The 27,503-nt window shown below is 42.5% G+C and overlaps 3 protein-coding genes across 3 annotated transcripts; all 3 read right to left on the reverse strand.

The window, feature by feature from the left end:
- Positions 1-7,013: 7,013 nt before the first annotated feature.
- eif2b2 (eukaryotic translation initiation factor 2B, subunit 2 beta) lies at positions 7,014-11,597 on the reverse strand. Its single transcript, XM_071916431.2, has 8 exons — positions 11,221-11,597; positions 10,396-10,516; positions 9,652-9,803; positions 9,161-9,324; positions 8,855-8,950; positions 8,079-8,216; positions 7,903-7,969; positions 7,014-7,212 (listed from the first exon to the last, which is right to left on the reverse strand). The coding sequence occupies exons 1-8, from the start codon at positions 11,390-11,392 to the stop codon at positions 7,055-7,057; spliced, it is 1,068 nt and encodes a 355-aa protein (XP_071772532.1). The 5' UTR covers positions 11,393-11,597; the 3' UTR covers positions 7,014-7,054.
- Positions 11,598-12,053: 456 nt separating this feature from the next.
- tmed10 (transmembrane p24 trafficking protein 10) lies at positions 12,054-18,033 on the reverse strand. The gene is made up of 5 exons (XM_071916409.1): positions 17,837-18,033; positions 16,857-16,977; positions 15,836-15,909; positions 13,763-13,889; positions 12,054-13,551 (listed from the first exon to the last, which is right to left on the reverse strand). The coding sequence occupies exons 1-5, from the start codon at positions 18,011-18,013 to the stop codon at positions 13,430-13,432; spliced, it is 621 nt and encodes a 206-aa protein (XP_071772510.1). The 5' UTR covers positions 18,014-18,033; the 3' UTR covers positions 12,054-13,429.
- A 5,601-nt stretch (positions 18,034-23,634) lies between these two features.
- fosab (v-fos FBJ murine osteosarcoma viral oncogene homolog Ab) lies at positions 23,635-26,163 on the reverse strand. The gene is made up of 4 exons (XM_071916411.2): positions 25,868-26,163; positions 25,190-25,417; positions 24,962-25,069; positions 23,635-24,850 (listed from the first exon to the last, which is right to left on the reverse strand). The coding sequence occupies exons 1-4, from the start codon at positions 26,000-26,002 to the stop codon at positions 24,179-24,181; spliced, it is 1,143 nt and encodes a 380-aa protein (XP_071772512.2). The 5' UTR covers positions 26,003-26,163; the 3' UTR covers positions 23,635-24,178.
- Positions 26,164-27,503: the final 1,340 nt, after the last annotated feature.

Raw genomic sequence — 27,503 nt, forward strand, 5'->3', positions numbered from 1 at the left:
AGAAAGAAAACATGTACTGGTAGAAGCAGCATAAAGACTGGGTCCCGCTGTATTACTCAGGCTGCACTACAGCGTCTATTCACAGGCGCGATCCCACTACTGAGCGGCACGGGGGCTTTGACCTGCTCCGTTTCCGACCTGGGCCGGTGCACCCCTCTTTAGACGACCTGGTGGTCCCGGGCTCCCCCAGGAGCACCATATCGATACCGAGCTTAGTGCGGACACCCGATCGGCATAGTCCACTGCAGCTCAGAACCCCTGAGCTCAAACGATCCGCCAGCCTCAGCCTCCCGGTAGCTTGGATTACAGGCGCGCGCCACCGCACCCGGCGAGAGAGGTACACGCTCATCGGGCTGTTGGCTTGTAAAAACGTGACGTCATCAGGAGGCACTCTTCAGCAGTTGAACAATTTTCCAAAGGCCACTCATGATAAAACCTCATACAGCCTCAAATGCTGCATTCTCTTAACTTTAAAATAGTCAATTTCTTCAGTAGAGGGAATTTAGAAATTAAACAGAATAAACTATGCACATTACATATTAATACTGATGTCTAATTTAAACATAACTGTAATTCTATTTTTATGAAGAAAGTGATATCTATCTATCTATCTATTCTCTGTCTCACACTAGCTCTGAAGGCAGATTATCAATTACAGTAGATCAGAGAAGTAGGTAAGTATTTGCCAGTATCTGCCACAAAATACTAAACATGCTTCATATAACGCATTTAAAACCATTTATTAAACATCTTGCCCCCTTTGGTTTTGTTCACCCTTACCCTTTTCTTTATCTTTGCTATATGCTGCTGTTGAGAATACATAACAAAAGCTCAACCACACAGCCAAGAACTTGTAAGTAAGTAAATCTTTATTTATATTGCACTTTTCAAAACCGAGATTTGAAAGTTCTTCACAAGTCAAAGTCAAAACAGAAACACAAACATGAAACATGCTGATTTCTGCACTTGATCATTCATTTATCAGCTATAAACATTCAGAATCTACCTGTGATGATTTTGCCCATGAACTGACAGTGGAAATGCCAAATAACCAAAAACAAAACAAATATTTTCAAGACATTCCAAAAACATGACCTTAGGAGTGTTTTAATATATATTACTAAACTACAAGTAACTGACAAAATAAAGGAAAGCCTGCATACACGAGGGAAACAAAGAGCACAGAGAGGTGGGAAACATTTCCCTGGCCTGGTTTAGGTCTGTTTAACTCCTGAGAGAGAAAGGTAAATGTCAGTCACCTTTTTGATGCTGATGGCGGTCTATCTATACGGCAGCTGCTCTGACCACACTGTTAGAGCAGAAGAGGTGAATGAATATTTTGATGATGATGAAAACAGCTCAGTCAGCAGATCTCAACCTGACTAAACTCTGGTTCTGAAACATCTGGTCTGAGTGGAGAAACAGCTATCAGTGAAGGGACAGTCTGGTTTGGTTCATGTGGGAGCTCATTTATCCCCAAATTTACAGCTGGGAAAAGTCCTGCAGAAAAAGGAAGACATAAATATGATTTCATCAGTAGTTCTGAAGCAGCGCCACCTGCAGGCAGCTGGAGAAGTAATCAGTCTGAGTTGTGGTTATTCCTCCTCTACTCCGAGTGGAGGCGGTGTAGGACAAGCAAGACAGACTCTGTTAGGAAGGTTTCTCATGGGAAAGAGCAGATAAACAAGCACTGAACAAGCTGTTAAGGCACGTAAAAAATAATGGCATGAAGTGAATGTGAACTGACAGAATGAAAAGATGTACCGGTAGAAGCAGCATAAAGACTGGGTCCCGCTGTATTACTCAGGCTGCACTACAGCGTCTATTCACAGGCGCGATCCCACTACTGAGCGGCACGGGGGCTTTGACCTGCTCCGTTTCCGACCTGGACCGGTGCACCCCTCCTTAGACGACCTGGTGGTCCCGGGCTCCCCCAGGAGCACCATATCGATACCGAGCTTAGTGCGGACACCCGATCGGCATAGTCCGCTGCAGCTCAGAACTCCTGAACTCAAACGATCCGCCAGCCTCAGCCTCCCGGTAGCTTGGATTACAGGCGCGCGCCACCGCACCCGGCGAGAGAGGTACACGCTCATCGGGCTGTTGGCTTGTAAAAACGTGACGTCATCAGGACAGTACAGCAGACTGAGCTGATGGGAGCCTTGTCATAAACTCAGTCCAAAAGGCATCCCCATCCAGGAAAAAGATAGCCTACAATATCAAACCTGCAAGCACAGTTTTCAGAGATACAGCACTTTCCCTTGCGAAACATATTACTCTCATTCAATTATAGCTGTTATCTATAGGTTGAAATGTTTTTTCTCCTTGGGGAGAACAGACAGTCCATCCTCTTGGACTCTGGGAAGAAGCAACACTCAACCAGTTTGTATGTTGACACTGCTGTGAACACAGAGTCAAATTAGGAAAACAGACTTCAAGTTTTTTACATTCATTTGGAGAAACTACAGGCAACTGACAAAATAAAGGAAAGCCTGCATCCATGAGGGAAACAAAGAGTACAGAGAGGTGGGAAGCATTTTCCTGGCCTGGTTTAGGTCTGTTTAACATCAGAGAGAAAGGCAGGATGTGGTGGAGAGTAAACTCACCTAAACCCAGCTTACCCTCCTTTTAGCTTAACTTCAGGACCAAAAATTCTTAGTATACACACCACAGTAAGTAGCCTAGTGCTGAGCTGATGTATGTTATATAAAGATAGGGTCTTTTTAAGGGAAATTTGTAGGAGCCCAAAGTTAGCCTATATGACTGTGTGTTGGTGTTTGCTTTATTTGAGCAGTTTTTTGCACAAGTGATGTGGTCATGTAGTTCTGAAGCAGCGCCACCTGCAGGCAGCTGGAGAAGTAATCAGTCTGAGTTGTGGTTATTCCTCCTCTACTCCGAGTGGAGGCGGTGTAGGACAAGCAAGACAGACTCTGTTAGGAAGGTTTCTCATGGGAAAGAGCAGATAAACAAGCTCTGAACAAGCTGTTATGGCACTTAAAAAAATAATGGTATAGTGAATGTGAACTGACAGAAAGAAAAGATGTACCGGTAGAAGCAGCATAAAGACTGGGTCCCGCTGTATTACTCAGGCTGCACTACAGCGTCTATTCACAGGCGCGATCCCACTACTGAGCGGCACGGGGGCTTTGACCTGCTCCGTTTCCGACCTGGACCGGTGCACCCCTCCTTAGACGACCTGGTGGTCCCGGGCTCCCCCAGGAGCACCATATCGATACCGGGCTTAGTGCGGACACCCGATCGGCATAGTCCGCTGCAGCTCAGAACTCCTGAGCTCAAACGATCCGCCAGCCTCAGCCTCCCGGTAGCTTGGATTACAGGCGCGCGCCACCGCACCCGGCGAGAGAGAGACACGCTCATCGGGTTGTTGGCTTTTAAAAACGTGACGTCATCATGACAGTACAGCAGACTCTGAGCTGATGGGAGCCTTGTCATAAACTCAGTCCAACTGAATCATCTCTTACTTTGAGCTTCAGATATCCAAACAGAGGAGCACTTTTTTTTTAAATGCAAATACATAATTTACCCAGGAAAAAAATAGCCTACAATATCAAACCCGCAAGTACAGTTATCTATAGGTCGAAATGTTTCTCCTTGGGATAAAAAACAGACAGTCCATCCTCTTGGACTCTGGGAAGAAGCGACACTCAACCAGTTTGTGTGTTGACACTGCTGTGAACACAGAGAGTCAAGTTAGGACAACAGGCTTCAAAGTTTTTACATCCATTTGGAGAAACTACAGGCAACTGTTGTCCTAACTTGACTCTCTATGTTCACAGCAGTGTCAACATACAAACTGGTTGAGTGTCGCTTCTTCCCAGAGTCCAAGAAGATGGACTGTCTGTTTTTTTGCCCAAATATAAAACATTTTCCACTATAGATATTGAGCTTTGATAACATGAGGTAATTTCTATATCTTGATAGAATTTGGTTCCAGAAAAAGTGCTGTTTGTAACATTTTAAGAAAAAAAGAAAGAAATGTTAGGCTACTTGAAATCGTCCCTCTGTAGTTCAAAAGTAGATGATTCCATCTTTGAAAATGTTAGTATTAGGCAACTCTCTTAGAATAACTTTTGTTTTGTTGTTGTCAAAATGGGTTTTGATTTGATATTCGAAATATTTTTGTATAAGTACATTTTTTCAAATGGCCTATTTCATTTTGTAATGAAACTATGATGTAAACTCTATGATGGCTGTGTGCTGGAGCTTTTGTTCTGTACTGGAGGATACAGATCATCAACAGCATCAAAGAAACAAGCACAAGACATGTTTCATAAATCAAACACTTTCATCATAAAACATAGTAGCTAATGTAGTTATGTTAAAACGTCAGCATTTATAGGTAATGCTCATAGTTTATTCTGGTTAATTTACAATTTTGCTTCACATACTGGGAAGAAATAGACTCTTTTAAAGTATAGGCTAGTTTCTGGAATAGCTGGTTAACCAGCCTCCGTTTTGTAAGGAAGATTTCTACAGTTATTGAATTATTAAGGTAAACATCCTATTGAATTTACGCCCATAGAGCTATGTGTAGCCTTACTATACGGCAGAGAGTATCGAGGGCTTGGAGCCAAAGGGGCGTAAGTGCGTTATAGTAGATTTTACAGGAGAGCCAAAACAAATTTTGATCAAACTTGGATCAGCTGCTGTTACCACATACTAAGCACAATATTTTAACTTTTTGTGTTATCAGATTGAGCATTACTATAAAAACAATACTGCTACAGTTTAAGTTGAATTATATTTGTTAACTTTTTTTAAAATGGCAAAAGAGTGAAATACGCCTTTTTGGCACAAACATTGTCCCAATACAGCCATGCAGAATATGGGCGTATGTAAGTAAACAATTGTAAAACACATTCATTTTAATACAAATCTAGCAATTACACTTCAATCAATATTGAAATATAAAACAAGATCAGAATGAATATCTTTATCTTGAAGTAATGTTCAGCAACTTTCACCAAGGCCTTTAAAATTGTAGGCTACATGGAACACATCAAATTGATTGATACATTTTTTCTGTTAAAAACTTTTAATAAACCTTTTTAATAAACCTACTGAAACTACTTTTGATTCTAAACTACCACTTTGTTTTTCTTTCGCTAGTATAATACATTTTTGTAGGTCGTTATTGACGTGTCCTGGGACACATTCAAAGACCTGTAAAACTCCTCATAACACTGAGGGATAACTTCAGCTACCAGCAGTCTTATTATCAGAGCTCATCTTGACCAGTTCACACTCCTAACATTATAAAATAACATTTTGAATCTATAGGCCTAAGTATTTCATGGGAATATTAACATATTTACATTCATCTAATATTGACCTAGAATATTAATTAGGATATGAATAGGATCCTAAAAATGATGTGATCATGCTGACATGCTAGTATTACTTACGTCAGCATGCATTTTGAGTTGACCTAAGTGCTGTTAGAATCCTCTACCCACAATGCTTGTTCTGTGTCAAAAGTGGGGTTTTGCTTGGTGTCAAACGGGCGTAAGTGCAGTTATGCCCTTTTGGCAGCAAACAAAACCTTACATTTACTGTTACGGCTTTCAGTTTTTGTTTAATTAAAACTTATGGGTCATGATTTCAGTTGTGTCCTTTTGGCACTGAAAAGATCTCACTGAGAGCTTTCAATTACTCATATTCGCCCAAAATCGCACTTAACCTTTGGCTCCAAGCCCTCGGTATGGTCTTTGATACAGGCAAACAGTTCAAGCAGGAAGAGAAACAAATCGACACATTTACAGTCGACTAAAAACAGATCTGTTGAGGTTTTATCATGAGTGGCCTTTGGAAAACTAAATACAGAGCAGCGTTCAGTTCTGCAACTGCAATTTTTTTCTTCGCCGCGAGATGTCACTGAAATACCTGATGACGTCACGTTTTTAAAAGCTAAAAGCCCGATGAGCCAGTTCCTCTTTCGCCGGGTGCGGTGGCGCGCGCCTGTAATCCAAGCTACCGGGAGGCTGAGGCTGGCGGATCGTTTGAGCTCAGGAGTTCTGAGCTGCAGCGGACTATGCCGATCGGGTGTCCGCACTAAGCTCGGTATCGATATGGTGCTCCTGGGGGAGCCCGGGACCACCAGGTCGTCTAAGGAGGGGTGCACCGGCCCAGGTCGGAAACGGAGCAGGTCAAAGCCCCCGTGCCGCTCAGTAGTGGGATCGCGCCTGTGAATAGACGCTGTAGTGCAGCCTGAGTAATACAGCGGGACCCAGTCTTTATGCTGCTTCTACCGGTACATCTTTTCATACTGTCAGTTTACAATCACTATATTGTAATGCATTAACAAATACTGTTATATTTATTCTCAGCCTTTGCTGAAAGTAAACACTGGAGGCCAAACTTAGACTGTCAAATAAACAATCGTGACAAAACATTGCCCACCATTACATTTTTAAGTGCCATACCAGCTTGTTCACCGCTTATCTACTCATTCCTATGAGAAACCTATATATTCGAAACACCTCCAGTGGTGTGTAGAATAATGTCTTCTGTAATCTCAGTAACAGGGTGACACAGAATACAAGGTGAAAATTGGAGTACCAGCAACCGACCTTGATCCACCTGTAGAACAACCTCCATTAATATAACATGATTTCTTTACAATTACTTTACTTTGATTACTTTGCAATACTGCAATGAAACAATATAAACATGGCATGCTCGCGACTGCCTCCTACAGGAAATCTAGGGGTATTACAAAGCTTTTCAGGAACATTTCCCGCAGAAATCCGTTAGTGGGCGCCTGTTTCACCAGCAAGCCTCCACTGGTGCAAAGTGAATCTACAGTATGAACGTAATGAAAAGGGCAGTTCATATATCCATCATTAAACTAGTAACTATTAAACTATGAGTAATGGAGACTGTTGTTATCATCAGTTTCTGAAATCACTTGAAATGTTGAAATGTCAAAGGTTAAACAGTTGCCAATACTACATAGCCTACCTAAAAAAAAAAAACACTCACACAAAACAAAATTGCATTAACTATTTTTCAATTTATTTGTTATATACACTGATTACAGCTCGTGGTCTTCGGGGTGGTACAGTTCGCTCATCAGGCGGTAGATGTACGAAGGCGCGTGTCCTCCGATATTAGAGATGAAAAGTGTGATGAGCTCAGGCGGGACGTAGTCAAACACCGGACAGTGCACATTCACCTTAGAGAGGATCTCACCTAGAAGACAAGCGGTTAAAGGTGAATTCCACCAAAATTGACTTTTAGGTTGTTATTCTGCAAAAGAGGATATTTATTGTAAAAGTTCTCAGGATTTTTTACAGTTGCCTCAGTTCAAAAGACATAGAAAAATGCAATCCTGTGACACCATTGAATTGCATTGCCTAAAATGACTGAAAAATACTGTTGTGGACAGTAATATATCTATAGCTATATTAAGCATTTCATTTTTTTTTATTTTTTTTTCAAAAATCTAGATGTTTCACAGAGGTACAAAATTAGATATAGGAATATAATTGTTCAGAAAAATAGTAAGTAAGACTTTATTTATATAGCACTTTTCCAAACATGGCAAGTTAAAAACAAACAGAAAATGAAAACACATAAAAGAAAGAGGGAAAAATATCAGTCATCTATCCAATGTCATTCAATGATATCACAGGACTGCAGGATCCTTGAGGTAAAAGCACTGGCTTTACAACGATGATGATTTACTTAAGAGAATTTGAACAACCATTGATGTTGTTTAAGTACTACAAATGAACTAGCTACCAATGTTTTTTTCCCACAGGTTGTACACTACATTGCACACCGTTTACACTTTTGGGCTCATAGATAATGAACATTTCCACTTATTGCTGCATGTTGGTAGGCTGGCCCATTTACACGCAGGTTAGAAATGTGTGTTACCTTCAGTGAATGGGAGCACCTCATGCGGAGAGACAAACTTATGGAAGGTATCCTCTTCATTTGGGAACTAAGGACACAAAAATACATCATCGTTTGTTGTCAGTGAAAATTACGTGATGCGGTTCTGGCAGACTGGAGCGTCTTGTTGTGGTCGATATTTTTTTGTTTTTTTTTACCTGAGGTGAGAGCTTGAACATGGGAGCGCACACGATGAGGGGTGTGGAGTGGTGTTTGGCCGCGAGTGCCAGAGTGTGTGTTCCATTGACGGCCCTCAGCCCGCCATTCGCCAGAACGGTCTGTGTACCAATGATGACCTGAGGACAGATCAACATACAAGCTTACCAAGAGGCTCTGACAGGAACATCACTATTTTAAAGTCTTAATGCTGTAATGCACTGGACTGGACCCTGTAGGAAGGTAAGACTATTCCTGTGACCCCAAACCTTTCAAAACACATGAAAGATATGTGCGGGGACATTATAATAATATTTGGAGCAGGGCTATAGAAAAAAAGAGTGAGAGAAATCAAGCTGCTCTCCAATGCCGGTCATTGACCAAAAAGCCACGTGGATTTCACAATGGTTTCATTTTTTTTTCATTTATTGTTTCATAATGTGGCCGTGAAGCCCTTTGAGACTGAAACTGTGATTAAGGACTATACAAATAAGCTTGAATCAAACATGTTTTTCTGGTAAACCCCTAACCCGATTACCCTCCCAGCCTAGCCACAGGCCCCCATCCCACCCCAAAACCCACATCTGCACAACATAGAGAAAGTACAGGAAAGAAAATATAAATTAACAAGGAGAGAAAAACCAAAACAAAAATACAAACAGTACAAAATGCAATTATTAATTAGGAATTTTTCAAGACACCTCATTTCAGTACCAAGGGAGTGCTGAACCTCAGGTGGGGAAAGCACTGGGAAAGCCAGCTGTAAAGTGACATGTACCTTATTAACACGAGACATCACTGCAAATATGGCAGCGTCTGCAATCACGGTTGTTTCAATGCCAGCTTTTGAGAGACTGGTTGCCATTTCATGTCCCTGGAGAGAGGTGAACAAAGGTCAGATAAGAATAAAAACAGTAATCTCAGATCGTCTCAGTAACGGCATTAAATTAACTGAGGCTACAGCTGACCCATGTGACCAGCTCATTTCCTTGTTTTTCTCGTTACATAAACACATAAACACATTGTAAATCAGTGTTGTCATCTTGTAATTTTGATGTGTTCAACAGGAGGTTACTCCAGCTACCTGGCAGAAGGGGGCGCACTCCGCCACAATGACATGGAACTTGCGTTTGCGTGCGGCATCTTTGAGGAAGGCCTCGACGGTGCGTGAGCGGCCAACGGTCATGATGACCTCGTTGGAGTGGATGTGCTCCAGCGCCTGCATAGCGATGTTGTCTGTTGTTCCCTCTGGGATACGGTAAGAAGAAAATATAGAGAATGTAAATTAAACCAGCAGCAAAACAATAAGTCTTTGTTTTGAGTAGAGGAGGCAGCAAAAAGCCTGTTAGGTTTCTTTATTCCTCTAGCATGAGCTGTTTGTACAATTGCTTTTGTTACATCTGTGCTAATATATAACTCAAACTCAGCAACAAGTAGACACAAAGATACTGGTACAAACAGACCTATCAATCAAATCCTTTACCAGATTAAACTTTAGCGACTCAATCAAGCTTATTTGGTGAATGTCTAAATACCTGCTGATGAACAAATTAACTGCAAATTAAAGTATCTTACCCAGCTCTGTCAGCAACTCATTGATAGCCTCTATGACGTTGGCTTTGAGGGGGGCAAAATGTAGTCTGAAGTTCTCCTCACTGAGTCCTCCTGAGGTCAGCAGCTTGTGGAGAGATTCCTGTTGGTCCGTCTCTTCACTGCTGCCTCGGGACCTGCAGAAGACAAGGGGGATACAAAGAAAATGGAAAGAGGTATTTTGCAAAGCCGAGCCGTTGGAGCACAAAACCCTCAAGTCACTTTCATAGACGTTGTGCAATTTGGAAGGAGTACGTCCAGGACAGAGTACAGAGAGGAGGTGTTTAGCCAGTAGACCTTCTACTGTACGTTCCCACACTCTAATTTCTATGATACCCCTTTCACATCGGGTTAGTAACCCGGGAAATATGTGATGTGTGACTCTCAGTGTGAAAGGGTCGACCCCCAAAAAGTCGACACAAAATGACCCTGACAGCCGGGTCAAACTCTGCTCCACTTGGTATGAAAGTTCAGAGATGAACCCCTTATCGCTCAATATCTGCAGCATCACCATCATGTTGACCACAGAATCCAAACACATCTGGACCTTCCCCATGTATGAGGCTCAGCGTGAACTGCCTCGTACACAGGATGGATCCAGATCAGCATACCATAATATTCCTGGGTCATGTGTGTGTGAAAGGGGTGTCACCGACCTGGATCAGTAACCTTCACAGTGCAGTGCTTGGAGAAAACAACAGTCTACCTGTCCAGTCCCTCAGGCCTCACCTGGCATATTCCTCTCTGATGATCTTCAGCACCCGTCTGATCATATTACCAACAGTGGTCTCTGAGGGCTGGGCTGCAGCCATCCTCCTGCCCTCTTTACGGATGATTTCCATCAGATCGCCTGAAACAGAAGATGTTTTAGGGACATTAATACAGAAGACCTCAGAATACTTAGGCTGGTGATAAAGTGACCTGTGACTGACTGAGCTGTCTCATATAGAAAATACCTACTGAGCACTAGACGTGATTTCAACGTCGTATCTATGCTTTCTTTCTCATATAGCCCAGGATCTTTTTGGCTAGGTATAGCCCACTTTTAGACCAGAAAGTGAATATTTAAACGATGCATAAACAGCTGTAATTACCAAATATATGCACCAGATAACTCCATTATGCACTAAGCTAAGAAGTAGACGTCTTCTTAACTTTCACTTTTAAAACCTGTGGGACCCAAACGGCTACAAACCGTTTATACGTATTTTAAATGTCCACTTAACAAAATGCTCAGCGGTACACTGAGTCACCTTCTACTCTCACTTAGCTAGTTGTTTAACCAAGGCTATATTATTACAAAAACAACATCATCTCCATCTCACAATTTTATTAAAGAAATGTTATCCGATAGCTTCACACTGTCAGTATTACACACATTTTGACAGCTGTCACTCGAGTTGTCAGTTGACCGTGTTAAACGTTAAGCAGCTAACAGCAGATTTGAGAAATCACCACTTACACAACGCCAACGACAGCTTTCAAACGAATTCCTTGTAATGCTATGGTGTTTGAGTTCAACGGTTAATAAGCAACAAAGTTGACGTTACCAACCTGCGCTGCTCCATCGTGCCTGCGCTGTTATTCTGCGGAGCAAGGCTGTCGTTTCTCGGGCAGTTTCGGCCGAGCCTCGCAGCGGTCCTGTCCCGCTGCCGCCGCGCTTCAAGTCGGATAGAAAGGCTTCAATTCTCTCCGTGAGGTCAGTTTCTTTATCTGCCCCCGGCATTATTCTTACCTAGATGACTTACTCTCTGGGTGAATATTTCAATACAGTTGCAATGCCAGTGTTTTTGACGCGGAAGTACATCAGGAGAGTTTCCGGGTCAGTATGACTGGGCCCACACCTGATTGGAGGACCACCTCCTCCATTAGTATTGCATGTATTTTGCTGTATATTACTCAACATGCCTCCTCATTGAGGCAAGCAGCCAGAAGAGACTGTGCTTTACTGTTTTAGCACAGTTAAGAGGCGTTGTGTGAGTGACTATAACCCTCTTAGCTGTGACTGTAAACCACGACGTCAAGTGGCAAATGTGCGTCAGGATTTTACGACGTCTTCGAACGCGACTCAGCCAATCAGAGCTGAGGACTAGTGGAACTTCATCCTCTGTCAAGATTTTGAGGTCTGCAGAGAAATAATCTTTGGTGATGGATGCCTCATGAAGCAAAACTGTACATGTCCTTTAATTATCTTGTACATCGGCAACATGTATGACAATATTCTCCATACTATAAATAATACCATTACTCTGGTATACATACTGTTTGTGTCCCTTTCACCAGTGTTACTGCTCTCCAAATACTGTCACTGTCTTTCAGAGCCATGAGTGCATACATTATTAGCATTAGCAGTCCCAGGGGGGGAAATATATATCTTGCACCATCACTAATGTAAATCCATCCAATATTTTATTGAATAAAAGCCCAACACAAACCTTTACAAAATTTATCAATCAACATAAAAATCATTGATTGCGCACAACGCGCATGTTCACTGTTAAAAATGTACCCATGACAGATGCCTTAATTAAACCCTGTCAAAAACAAGCTGGAATATCTGCAACCACCCACATTCTCATGTAACCCAAACCTTATAATTAATTTCAAAGAAAAAAAAGCACACTGGATGGATCTGTAAGTATTGTAATTGGGAACTGATATCGATGACCAGTAAGAAAACATCACCTGCCAGTGTATACAGAAAAGAGGCGTACGACTTGATGGAACACATCCTAGAAAAAGTTGGGATACTTTACATTTCCCTTCAAAACCTCCATCCACTGCAATCTGGCAAGGGAGACTGGCAGGATTATATTCACTTATCAGCCTGAATTGTATCATAGAAAACGGCTCACATGGAAATAACTCATAGCCACAGATATGATGCTGTAAATTCTTTCCATACCCATGAATCCTAAGTTTAAACAAGGTTTTTGGTTTCTGGCCAGTTCGATTGGTGATGCAAAGGTATTTGAGACGGTAAATTTATGTTAATCTTTTTTTTTTTTTAAACAAAATTAGAACGTGCAAGAGTTGATAGAAGTGACCTAATTTATAACTAAGAGGATATTTCTCTCCCTGATAACTTACAAACCCCCCAAATACCTGTAGAAGCAACTAAGTAGCATTTACAATATGAAAACAAACTAAAGACACGGTCAAATTGAGCTACCAAACATGTATGCAAATTAAGTGACATAACACAGAAGTTCAGTGGTTGCCAATTTTCTCTTCAAAGTAACAACAATCCACCTTACTATTCAAATAAGCCTTCACTTGATAAAAGGGCACCAAGGATCTAGTTTGCTTGGCATGGCGAAGAATTTGTACATCAACAGAAGGGCAAAAGACATTCTCTCATGGCACATCCATTCAAACTGAGCTCAAAACCAAACATAACTGTTCAATTGACTGAAGCAAGTTCTTATTCAGTAAGCTGCAACATTCAAAACAGTGCAGACAGAAACGTGAAGTACCCCGGAAATGGACATATCTCACTTATGCGGTGAGATATGCCTCCCAGGTCTCACAGTGCATTTCTCCCTACAGCGCTTTTCATGTTTCAAACCACTAAATAAGCAGGTGTATCATGTTTCAGAGGACAACCTTGGTACTCTTTCTCTCACAGCCCAGAAAACTAGAGTTTGAGCCCCTCAACCCCGCTTGCTGTTGTTTGCTGAAGCTAGTCCAAGGAGGGTGGATGTTGGGATGTGTTGGCTGACTGGCAGGCAGCTTCCCCTGAGGTAAGGAGCTGGGGGCCGCCCTACTCGATCAGCTTCTTTGCCTTGAAGAAGCGCCGTAAGTAGAAGACCTGCCAGGTAGCCAGGCCAATGAGACAACACATGGAGAAGATGCTGAAGTACAGCACACGCGTGTTGGTGGACTCTGCGGGGGAAAGAACGGGATAGGTTGTTATATTATTGGTCACAGAGACTAGCTGACAAAAGCAAACTCCCTAACAGTTCCTAAGAAAACACAGTAACAAAGTGTGTTTCCTCAAAAAGAGAACAACAGATAATAGATCAGGCTGTTGTCCATTCTCTAGAGGACATTTATGTGCCGTTTCTGCATTTGACTAATTACAAAGTTTTCTTACCATTAGTGTCCCGCATCTCCTCCTCTCTCTTCTTCATGTAAGCAAAGTCATTGACGATGGACTCTGATAGGTCCTCCAGTCGCCTCAGCTCAACCTCAAGAGGCTTCAGCTTCTCCACCTTGGCAATCTGACGGGACATAATAGATGCTAATAAAAAAACAACCAACATGTGATGCCCGAGTAGTCATTGGCTTCATCTTGATCATTTTATTTGATGCAGCTAGAGAAAAGGATGGAAATATTAAAAGAATATCCATAAAAACAAAAACTCATTTTGAACCTTACGGGGTGTTATTATACACTTTGTCCAGCAAGTGTCGCTCTTTAATTGTGCAGCAGCACCAGACATGCAGCAGATGCTACATCAACATTTTTCTTAGTAGGAAAGCACGTAATTAAATGGAATCTGTCTGGGATGCAGCATGCAATACGCTGCGTTCCTCATGAGCAAACACATGCCAAGAGGTCAAATAAGTAGAGAATGAGAAGACACTAGTTATTATTGGTGCTTGTCTCTGCCAAGTTATTCTGACACACTGTTCAAACATTGTGCAATAGGCAGGGACACTTGCCAGCACATTTAACAAATCTAATCTTGCCACTGGAGTGCGTTTACGTATGTTCGCAAATCACAATAACACACCCTCATGCACAGACGTATGCGCATACAAGTGTACAATCAACTCCACCCACCCACAGACGCAGGCATGCCCACTGTCACTTTCTGAGCTCTCCCTGCCCACACACTCGGTAAAATAGATCACCATGTTCGTGCACTGCAGTGTGAGCGTGCGCGCGTATGCGTGGGAGGGGGGTGATTCTCAGCTCATAGGGCTTTATCACTTCTGTACTTAGTATCGCCTTCCCTCAGGGAGACTGAGGCAGCCACAGAACCAAAGACAAAACTATTCTAGTTCATAGAAGGACTGCCCTAAAACTGAGCTGCAGCTTTGAGGTTTGACAAGATGTCAATAAAGCAATACAAGCATCTGCAAGAAGTATGTGGATTTATTCATCCATTTAGCTTATTTGCTTTCATTACAATCCATTTTAGATAGAGATGCTTCTATTGGGATATTTGAGCCAATACTGATTACCAACTTAATAATGCGCAGCCAATAACGATGAGATAAAAATGTCTTACGTTTAAAAGTTTCTGCAAGGACAAAAATTGATATTTTTTTACCTTCAGAATATGTCTTTTCTGGGTAAGTAGTAGCACAATTTCAGCAACAACAAAAAGATGAATTATGTATGCTTTAATAAGATCACCTGCTTATTTCTGCTATCTGGTGAAAACCCATCTCCAAATTGCCAACTTTTCAGGAACTAACAAAAACAGCGTCGTTTTTAGCTTGATGGCCATGCATTTTTGAGTTTATCCAATTGATGATGAAAGGGTTTGATCAGCCCGAGGGTTGTAGAAATCTGAATTGAGCAATGGAGTTAGCCTTTTATCACCAACCTCATATCTACTGATATCAATCAGTGACTATTCGTTCAGAACAGTTAATTCAGGAAGTCGAGCCTTGTGACGTACTCAAGTATCAAACAATTACATAAAAATGAAAATAAATCCAAGCATCATACAATCTAGAGAGCTTGCAGTATCCCCAGCTTTACCTCTCTATTTGGAACAAGGGGATTAAGCCCTAAAACAGACTGTTATCCTGTCTAGGGGTGTACTAGCACATCTACCCAAGTAGGTCAATCAGCACCTTTTCAGAGTCCAAGACAACCCTCTAAAAAAAGGGGGGTGTAGGGTCAGAGCTAATGTTAGACCAAACTTTCACACATGGTTTGGATCAAATTTGAGACATTTGGGCGTCTTGTAATGCTTTGAACAACCAATGAGAAAATTAGCTTGTGGTTTTCTGCCATTTGTATGCTTAATAGTGAATGTCACGGGTAAACCCCCTGCTGCAAGTCTAACTGTCTGTATCCACTCACCTAGACTACAAACTGCAGACAGACGCTTCTCAATCTGTCAGCTTCATTCTGCAGAAGCAAGCAGCAGGCTCCAAATCAACTGGTCTTTCCAATCATTAAGATTTATTTAAGGTTTCTACTCACCTCTTCATAGTTTTTGGCCTCCACACCATGCTTCATGTCCAGATTGACCAGCTGGTCAGGCACCCTCCCAGTTCCTGGTTGACAATAATAATACATTTAGCATAACATTTAATAAACAGGAATAGTACATTCACAAGTTATGTAAACTATGCTGCAAACACCCAGCCTACTCACAATGCTGCAACACATTCATTTACATGGCAAGTATAAAATTATTTACTTTATGGCCATCTATAATTTTTATATATGCATCACGATCCATTTCCTTATTTTCTCTCTAAATTACTTTTTTAAAAGAACAAAAAGACACTTCTGATGTTTTTGTTAAATTTTTTATATATCAGTTAAATAAATATGGAAAGTATAAAATTTGACGATCACTTCCCCAGGACTGCTCCACCAATGTGTGAGGGTAGCTGGTCCCATTTCAATTAATGGCTCTTCACAACAAAGTGGGGAAAGACGTTACACCGACCACAGGAATGCGGTGTCATTATTTTAACATTTTTTTCAAAAACTGTTTTCCAAATCACAATGTTTTTATTTATTTATTTATTTTATGTCTGGGATGGCTCTCTGGACAATCCATACACAACCACAATTCATAGGGCAACAGACTGCAGCAGAGCGCTTGTAAACTAATGCATGAAGCATGCTACTGTGAATCTGTTACTTCATATAAAATGCATGCCTCCAATTTCTCACCAATTTGTACCACAAAAATAAACTAACTTATCACAGAAACAGTTACATATCATTGCCTATTTTAATACTAGACCCATTTATTTCTAGACTCAAGCACTCAGATCTTTGAGCTTGCACATTTATGGAGGTGTAAATGAATTGTGTGTGTGTGTGTGTGTGTGTGTGTGTGTGTGTGTGAGAGAGAGAGAGAGAGAGAGAGAGGAAGAGAGAGGTCAATTATCTTCTCCTTGTACTAAGAATGATGAAAGTGTGTGTCTCGAACGTTAAGTCATACTTTCTGCCTATGAGCTGGCTGGTTTGGGGTAAACACACTTACCCATGGGTGACTTGCTCTCAAAGCACACCTCAAACATGTCATAGTCCTCTGTGGTGAATGCAAACTTCCCTTTTGTTGCATCTTCCTTTGAGTAAAGCGTGTGGCTAGAGGAATCTGTGATCTACAAAGTGCAAGAAAATGATGATATCAACACCGGCTGCGTGATAAATGCATGCAAAACACTACACGTCAAGTCTAATAATAACCTCGAAGATCGGTATGCAAACCATCATTGTGTATTTGACAGCTGTTAGACCCATGCTAAATAGCCTGGCAGGTGCGCTACATCTATTTTCTGAAGGTGTACATGGTCACTAAAAATGTGATGTTAACTGATGGATAGACGCGTATATGACATACGCAGGAAAACTAAGTGTGTATTAGCATGTAATAAAATAGCGTTAAGTGCAGGCTCCTATTGACATGTAAGTGGCTAATGTGCTAATCGTGCTAGCTTGTAGCTGCCAACTGAATGGACGATAAGACTGACGTGTAACATCCCGAGTGAGCAGCAAACCCGAGTGGGTGAAGCAGACGAGATTAGGTCAGAGAATACGCATTAATGATGCTATAAAATACACACTATTAGCGAAGAAACGGGCACTCATCTATGTCAAAGTAACTCAAGTTTAAGACAAAAGACAAAAATCTTAGACTATACTTTAGTCAATAGTGTTAGCAAGCACTAGCTAACATTAATTACTAAAACCAGGAAGACGAGTTAGGCCCAGTTCAGCTAGCTAGCAAGCTATCCCGAGAATAACAGCTGTCAATCCCGTTGCTAGCCACATTCTACCAGTAGTTACAACTATCTTGAACACAAATCATATATGAATTTAACTTTTAATCGCCCCCTCACCCAAAACATAGACTCGAGCGGGGACAGACGGAGACTGAAGCCTCTACGGCCTTAACAAAAAGTAAGCTAACGCGCAGCTAGCTAGCTGCTTGGTGAACGTTAGCTGCAGGTCTGTGCTCACCTTCAGATTAGTTTTGGTGTTTGCTTGTTCGCTTATCTCATACTCCCCCGTGACAAGAACATCTTTGTGGATCTCTTCCCGTAAACACTTTCTTGAATTGACCGGTAAAAAGAAAGAAATGGAAAATACCGATTCAATGAGAACCGGTAACAGCAGTAGTGCAGCGAATCGAGCCATGGCTACCCTCAACCAACCCGAGCCAGCCAGCTAGCTAAGCGCCTAGCAGCAGCTGCACTTACGGAAGTACTGAGGCTGCTTGGACACTGTGGCGCCACCGCTGACGTGGAGGGAGATTGACGCTCCAATACTATTATTACTACTACTACAACTACTACTACATTTTGCTTTCACCCCTCCACAGGAAGGTCAGAACACAGGGCAGTGCCACAGGAGCTGGTTGCAATTTAGTGTCTTGCTCAAGGACACTTCAGCAAGGCAGGTGTATTGAGCTTTGTAGCCTGCTGTTGTGGGGTGCATCAGTGTTTCCTTTGGTCTGCCCCAGGGACCCCAATGGGTGTAGGGAAGGTTTATTGCCAAGTAGGCTACAATAAATCTACAGGGACGTGTCTTGGGGACACTGGTGCAGAAACATAGAGACAATAGTGACCTAATTACACAATGGCACACAGAGTACATGGACCACAGGACTTCACATTAAGGGGACAGTGTGGACATAGAATAGACCGCAAACCATAAATATCACTCTGCATATATACAAACTCATCTATATGTACATTCAAACAGCATGGCACACAGTAGGTTGCATAGGTTCCAATAGTGCAAAGGAATAGCACACCATGAAGTAATGGTAGGCCTACTGAGTAGGATGGAAATGCAAGTTTTAAGCTTCGTGCAGCGTGGACATGGTTCCATGATGCACAAGGTTGTGCAAAGGTTGTGCAAACCACACTAGGTTGATCAAAGGTTCATTATAGGTTTCACTTTCTCCACTGATATCTCCCAGCTACAGCACACAGCTGTGCAATTTTGTTCTGCAGTAAATCATAATTGAAAAATCTTCTCAGATGGGGGTTTCTGGCACTGAAATGTTATCAAATGGGAATCAGTGGACAGATGTATTCCTTTGTGGGCCATCTTAACAGCCTTAATGGCGGGAGTCAATTCCCTTATGGTTGCCTGGTAGGTTAGGTGTTTGTTGTTCTATATGGCAGACCTGGGTTTGAGTCTGTTCTCTTACATTAGTCCCCGGATGGGGTGCATGTGGATAAAGTGGCCCTGTTTCCTGCTCCTTTGGACAATATGCCTTAGCTGACTCGGAGATGCTTAGTATCCTTTGTGGGAGACTTGTGTTGTACATTTTAGCCTCTCTCCATAGCAACGTATTGGTACTTAAGTTATCAGATCAGACATTGTAATGATAATATGCATTTCTTGTCATTTTGGTGAGGTAGCCTTATAACTGTTTCCAGTTAGCTTATTGACAATTATAGATTTCACTTTTTAAAAAATATCTTTTAATATTAATCACAAAATAACCCATCCAGTATATGAGTGGTAAATCCGGATTACGAAACAGGCATATCATACTCAGTGTTGGCTGGGGTATTTTGAAAATCCCAAAAGCTATTATTTTTCTGTCAGCAGCTCAGGGATTACCCAATTACATATGATAGAGCTGTCCAGTTTCCAGGGAAACATCCTTGTTACCAATCCCACGAGACGAGACGAGGACGCTTTGCTGAGTGGGGAGTCTGTCACTAAGTGAACAGTAATTATTGGATAGAGAAATCCCTCTAGTATTGTAGCTTAGTGCGTCAAATAACCTCCAAGAATAGCATGTCACACACTCCTACACGCTACAGAGCTATTAGGCTTTAGAAATAAGAGTAACATGGCGAACGTCACATTCTGTATGTCTGTGATTGATGTGGATTTCTGTTCTTTTCTGGAGATGTGCCATGTTTTAATGACACTGTGCAATGTGGATGCCTGTTGGATCACCAGTCTCGGTAATGATGACAAACCCTGTATCACCTCTGGGTGCTGCTTCAGATGTGCACATCACTAAGAAGGTCAGAAGTTACAGAATATAAAACTTCCTGAAAAGACCATGCACAGTGACGCAAGTGTGTCTCCACACCCTTCGACCGATTGTAGTCATTATTTGAGTTGTACTCTTTATCACTTTAGATACTGAAAATACAAACAAAAAGGAGACTTGTCCCCTGATAAGTGCATGCAATCCAGAATGAATTTCAGGGCTTTGTCATCAGACTAAATTTGATTCGTCATAGTATAGCAGACTACACAGACTATACTATACATAGAGTGTCATATAGAAACTGTATGAACATTTTCAGCTTGTATGAGAAATAACAAAGCATTTTGAAATGTCAGGAACCGATGTGAATTGGAGTCTCACAAATCCTCTGAATGTGCTTGTGTTATTTGCTTCAGTAAATGCCTGCTTGGTGTCAGTGTGCTCACACTATTGAATAACTGTATCACTTTGTCACTCAGACAGAAACACAGGCGCAGAGGGGGGAAGGCACTGAAGTATTTATGGATTCCTAAAGCATTCGCATCCTCTCTGGAGAGCCGAGAGGTGTCAGGGGATGGGTTTCCGTGAATATGGAGCTGATCCAAATTGAGCGCTTGTTGTCGTGGCACGGAGGCGAACTCGGCTGTTTCATCATCGCTGCACTCTAAATTACACCCAGCCAGGGTCCTCTGTCTCTGTCTCTCTCTCTCTCTCTCTCCCTGCACTCTTCTACCTCACGCACTCCTTATCGCTTCCCCTCGTCCTCCTCCCCTCGCCTCACTCTTATTTTCCTCCTCTCTTTTTCTCAGGCATACGCTGCCTGGTTCCTCCCCTGGGTTGCAGCACAGACGCAGGTTGGCGTCATAGTGGTCTAATTTTACTGCTGTTGATGCTGATGTTAAAAGAAGCAATGGGCACCTGCTATTTCTGCTGCCGCCCCATCTCCCTGGGGCCGGCAAGGAGGTATTAATAGAGAGAGTTATTAGACGCTGCATGATCGCACATTGAAGCTTTATTGAGGAAAAAAAGGGGGCTCTGCTTAAGTGCAAGGGAACACAGACAGGTACACAGAATTCAGCAGTTATGAAACCATCCAGTGCTTATGAAACAAGAGGCTTTAACCATTTGGTGTTGGCATCATATGAACACAGAGGTGTTTGTTAGGAAGAGAGGTTCAATCCATTTCAAGCAAGAGGCGAGGATGTAGCACTGTGCTGGTGCAGTTTTAACCCTTTAGAGCGAGCCAATCCTTAAAATCTTGATTTGTTTTGGGGTGTGCTTTGAAAGACTAGACCTGTATCCGTAAAGGGAGCAGTGTTACAGCTGTTGAGAGTTTGGCCATGTTGCACTGAAGGGTGTGTCTGCACTGGAAGGGTTGAAACGGTCAGAGTGCGGAAGTTGCTTATTGTGCGCTGGTAGACTTCCACGCTGCACGCCCCTCACGCACACACGACGCATTTCCTGGGTAGAGCCATTAAGCAATCTGCCTTCAGATGAATCTATACAAGGTGAAGTATTGATACTGACGAAATGAGCAAATGAGTCTGAAAGATTGACAAACAGGGAGTGTGATGGGTGAGGTTTGAGTAATCATAATTAGCATTCCTCAGACAGCAAGTTTCTTGACAAAGTTACCAAGTGTTGTAAAATTTAAGGGCCAAAATTATCATATAAACCATCAGCTGTGGTAAAGGGAAGACTTGCTCTGCTGGTTTGATTAAGGCCTGCTGGGCAAGACTTCTGTATAACACAGTATTGTCTACTGTATATAACAGTATTGTCATGTTGTGACATTCACCTACTTTCATTTTAAAACAAGTTCACACTGACTATACTTTTGTGTCAGTGGCTATTTGTTACCTTTATGTTTACAGGTTACAGATTTGTCTTTTGATGGTATCTCTTCTTTATTTGATAGTGAACAGTAGAGGAAAGATGGGAAAGAGACAGGATGGCATGAGAAGAGAATATAGAACCAGACAGACTCAGGAAGTTGTGAGTACATTGGTTTTTTTTTAATCAGAATGATTATCAAGTAGACAAATCATGACCGTGTCTCTGACATTAGTCGTTCCATGTTGAGTGTATGTGGTGCACATTATTGGTAGAGCACAACCTGACACTGATGGAGACTTTGTCTGAAAGACCAGTGTTGGTTAATATCTGTGCACTTACTATAAATGTCCCACCTCAAACAATAGAGAGGTAAATCACTGAAAACAAACATTGTCCCATATACCCATAATTCCATGTGTTGAGTCAGTTGCTATGTTTCAGGGACTCAGTAGCCTACCAAGTGGCCTGTGAAAAAATCCCCTCTATTCATCATGATGCTGTAATGGAAAACACATAAACCTTAGGAGTTACATGAGACACATTGTGATCAGGTTATGGATTTACAGACTATGTCGATATCACAGACCTTAAGTGTTGAGACATGTATTCCATTATGAGCCAATGGAAAAAAGAAGATTACATGCTAATTTGGGAAACTGGGCCCTTTCAAACCAGACCGTCCTATTGAGGAGCTATTCCTCAAACAAGACACTTTGAGATGTTGGCACATTGTAGCCACATCAATCTTGTGGCTCAGCTGTCCTTTAAGAGAAGGTTGAATTAGTGTCTGTCTGGGGGAAAAGACAAGTTGGTGAGCAGCCTATCAATAATTTAAAAAACACCGCTTTGCTCTTAACCCAGACAGCTGCTTTATTACACCTTAAATCCAGCTGTCTCTGTGCCCTGGTCCATTTGTACCAAAAACACCTAGCCTATAGCAGGTAAAGTCCAAACTGTCTAATTTGTACCTGTGCCGTCTTTCCCTCTTTTTGGAAATTTGGAAATACTCAATATATGCATCACATTTCACATTCAGAAAGCCTCTTTTCAGATTCATAATGCAATGGACTGATGTTATGTTCATTCCTCGAGTGCCTATTCTTAATAAGATGTTTTCCCCTCCTATAAGCCAATAAATGTGGCAAAATAAGCCTTAATTATTACTCACATTATCATACCACACAATAAACTGCGACTTATTTTTTAAAAGGCTTTCGCTCGCGTTGCCTACTTCTACACCGTGCGTCTTGTTTGAATGTGGGAAGTGTTACATAAATTCAGCCCCTATGAGAGAACAGAATAAATTAAACCAACGTCAGTGGTATTTAAAATGTAGCTTTCCATATCCTCTCGTGATGTCTCTTGTAATCAGCATATCTGTGCAGCAAGTCTTGCAAAATCGCATAGCTTATGCTTCGATATGGGAAGCGCTGCAGCACATTTTCCCTTCCTAGGCACGTCGAGAGACTGGTTCAGTTGATCTGAACAGAAACGAGCAGACTTCCAGCTGTAGATGCACATGTTTTAGCGGAAAATGACCGACCAGGGCGCCCGTCTGACCGGGCAACGTCGACAAATACCTTCTGCTGGCAGAGAACAGCGAGATGTTGCAGAAATCTATATTTGGGCACGGAAGTTAAAACGTCACCGCGCTGGCCTTGCAGATTAAAAAAATGGAAAGAACGCACTGACGTAAGCGCCCTGACGTATAGTTAACCTTGGCAACAGACGGAACAATAAATAGAGCCAGTGAGGTGCAGGAAAAAGACCACTATCCCCTGTGAAGTCTAATTTTAGACCTTATTTTAATTGTCTAATGAATACCGCTGCAACTGCTATTCCATCTGACTGTTAGTTATAGATCTATACATAAGGGCAGCTTGTTAACAGCAGACTGTGTGTGTGTTTATGTGTGTGTGTGAGGGGGAGAGACAGACAGAGATTACACCAAGCAAATAACTGAATTTAAATATTACTATTTTTTATTTACACATTTTACAAACGACATTCAACAGTTTCCTCTTTACTCTCTCTGTAAAAAAATAAATTTCATAAATTAAAAACCACTAATGTTTTCACAGAAAACTTCATTCTAAGATAGACCACTCAGACCATGGTTAGACAAAGCACATCAGTTTTAAATATCACAAACAGTTCACAATACTCTCACATTCCATCAACCAGAAAACAAATTGGGTCAAGATAACTATTGCTCTGAACACACAGCAACACTACAACAACTTTGTCATCTAGCACCGTTAAATCAAATATCAACTTATTATTTGTAAACTCAAAGAAAACGACTAGGTGGTATTAGTTGAAACATGCGTTCACTTGCTACATAGTTGTAATAGGCAAGTATAGATAAAGGCAAATAAAAATCCTAAATATTTTGCTTCCTGGTGGTAGTACAAGTCCATTCCATAGCCCTGTGATCTGCACATCTACCTCATACATCGAGTAAATGCGCTTGATAGGAAGTATTATTGTTTTTGGAAGAGTCTTTAAAGGGCCAGCAGGGTTGGCGAGCTGAGCGAGTCAGAGGACTGGTCGTTGCTGCTGCTCCCTCTCCTGTGGGCCACGCCGCAGGTGGGGAAGGTCTCGGCCTCGGGGTAGGTGAACACGAAGGAAGACGTGTAGGTGGTGCAGGCCGGGGTGCTGGTCACCACGGGCGTGCACAGGGGCTCGAAGTCACCGCCGTTGGCCGAGGTGTAGAGGGGCTCCCAGTCCTGAGAGGTGTACAGGGAGCTGGACAGGTCGACCTCCGGCACCGACCGCGCCGTCTCCATCTCCGTCTTGGCCAGCAGAGCCAGGGACTCCTCCAGGGCGGAGGCGTCCAGGTCGGTCATCTTAACCGTGCTGTCGGACACCGTGGCGGTGGAGAGGACGGAGAAGATGGAGTTGGAGGTGGAGGTGAAGATCGGCTGGCCGGAGGCGGCGGTGGCGGAAGCGGAGGCCTGCGAGCTGGAGGTCTGGGGCTGAGAGGACGCCTCCACCGAGACGCAAGAGTGGGCGGGAGAGACGGAGGCGACGGGGAAGGCGACGTCCAGCTCTGAGGGGATTTTGCAGATGGGCTGGTGGGCAGCCAGAATGAACTCCAGCCTCTCCTTCTCCTTCAGGAGGTTGGCGATGTCGTTCTGCAGGTTGGACTTCTCATCCTCCAACTGATCAGTTTCCTGAGAGAAAAAGAGGAAATGGCATTAGTTTGGCTGCTGGTCAACATTGCTAATAGCGCTGGCGAGAAACGTGTCTTAATGCATGATATGGTTTGTTTGTGAAATACTTACAGCTTGCAGGGTGTCGGTAAGCTCCCTTCTCCTGTTGCGGCATTTTGCTGCTGCCTGCTTGTTTCTCTCTCTGCGAACTCTTCTCTTCTCTTCCTCCTCATTTGAAACCTGCACAGAATACAAGAAGACATTAAGTCCCGAGCTCTTTGGCTATCCATGCAGCAATGAAACATTGTAATGCAGGGGTGACTTGTTGTTATGTAACACCTGGAAGAACATGGTAATTACCTGTTCCACTCTGCCCCTCTTGGTAGAGCCGTGAGCCTTGGATGCTGTGGGCCTCATGGCCGGTCTGGAGTAAGCGGGGCTGGGGCTGGAGCTGTAGGGGTGCGCTCTGTGCGAAGGGGCCACCGAGGAGATCAAAGGCTGGACCATCCACTGCAGGTCCGGGCTCGTGGAGATGGCTGTGACGGTGGGGGTGAAGGAGGCACTTGATGCTGTCAGGTCAGTGAAATCCTGGAAGGAATGAAGCAAGAGGATCATCAGCACATTGGGTTTATACTCAGGAGGGAGCGGGGAGGGATGGCATTGCACGATACATATGAATGAAGCGGGAGGTCTATAAAAAGCCGGAGGGGTTATAAATATCCATGTGATGTCAGCCATGACGTTACATTTTCTCTCAGGAGTTTCCAGGTGAATGAATGAAGATTGCCATGTACTGTTGCAGGTCAGTACTTCAAGTGCAGCTCAGGCTGTTTATCAGTCTAGTTTTATATTTGTCAGTATTCACATACATACTGTTGACTATGTTTGCATTAGTAAATGTAGGCTAATTCAGTGGATGCTTTGTAAAACAAGCTATCTTCCCATGCTTGTCTTTGCATGCCAAGCAACAACACATTAACTGATATCCTTTATGCTATTGTACAATATGAATAACAGTTTATTTTAGACTGAACATACCTGAGACTGGGGAGACCCCATGCTCGAGTAAGATCCCGCTGGAGACGGGTAGTATCCCAGATTGTCGCCGGCTGGGGAAGCGGTGCTGCAGCGGGAAGAGGAGTCGCACTCCGTGTTGAACCCGGTGAACATCATCGTTTCCGAAAAAAGGCAAGAAGAAAGCAGTAGATCCAGACAAACTCTATTGAGGGGGATGTCAACTTCAGCTGAGGAAATCCCTTTAGTAAGTTTGTGGGTTACTCCTGAGCTCTGCTCCCGGTGTGCAGCGATCTGCTTGTGATAGTCGTTGTTTTAGTTGCTGAAAGTTTGACTGCCAACTGTGGTGGCTCGTGAGCTTTTATAGCCTGCGCGAGGACGGAATGACGTAGGCAAGGGGAGTGCTCCTCACACGAAAACCTGAAGAGAAAAAAAAGATCGCTAAAAAACGAGACACCGACGCAGTAATTATGCCACCTATTGCGCCCTAATTATCAAAATAGACTATAACTCAATCACTGAATGCCACTTTATGATGTTTGTGGGTCTAAAGTAACGTTTTGAAAAATAGTTGAGACCCATTCTCAAGAAATGGAATATTCCAGAAACGGGATCCCCAGTACGTCATTTTCCATATATGGTGCATCCTGTGAATGGGCGGACCTTGCTGGGAAATGCTCCATCCGAGGATTGGACCACAGCGACATGACGTTATGTAAGACAACAAACACAGAGGCTGTTGTGAAAACTGAAGAACTGAGATAATGGTCAGCAAAAGTACAGCCTACACCAAAGTACATCAAAAGTAAATTTGCACATGCAGATCAGTCTATTTTAGTGTCAGTACTCTTTGGATCGATTAACTCAAAATGAACGCCAGCTGATGTTTTATTTTTTTTTTTAAAGCTGACCCAGTATTATTACATGCATTTATAGATCTAGGCCCAATAGATTTGTTGAATAAAGTATGGTACAACAAAACCAATATATCATGAGGATGGATATGACCAAGTGAGTAACAGTTAGATAAATAGTTCATTAACATGTTGGTACAGATTAATTTACAACAATATTCTTGGTTTTAACACATCTTGGTTTGAAACACAATCAAATAGCCTATTGTGCATTTTTATATCAGCACATTGACTGAGGCATACTATACACACTTCTCCTAGAAATTAAAAATAGACTTATACTATAAGTGGGTGTTAGGGTGTTATAACAGGATGTTACTATAACAGTGGTTAGGGAAGCTGTTGCAGGTTCAATCCCATGCAGCAACGCCTAATGCCTCCATCATAAACCATGTGTTGTGTTAAGCAGTGTTCACTCATTACAAGCTGCTCTGCTTCGTGCAACAGCTGTACATGTCTAAGCAGGTATGTCTTTCTGTGTCTCCTGAAATAGTCTCTTTAGCTACACTGAGATGATGGAAATTTATTTGGATAAGGTAGAAGACAAAGGAGTGTGGCCAAGTTGGACGCCACCCAGAACGATTGTATGCACAACCACACACCAGCAACACCGGTTAGGCTCATGTCACAACAAGATCCGTGTGACCCGGTTCACTTTACGTGTGTACTATGCCCTCAGGCGGCGTTTGTACCCAGTGTGCAATCCAGGCAGGGGTGTGCCTAGATGTAGAGCGAGCTTGTTTGTT

The sequence above is a fragment of the Centroberyx gerrardi genome, chromosome 18 (genome assembly GCF_048128805.1).
Source record: "Centroberyx gerrardi isolate f3 chromosome 18, fCenGer3.hap1.cur.20231027, whole genome shotgun sequence".
In the NCBI taxonomy this organism is placed as follows: Eukaryota; Metazoa; Chordata; class Actinopteri; order Beryciformes; family Berycidae; genus Centroberyx; species Centroberyx gerrardi.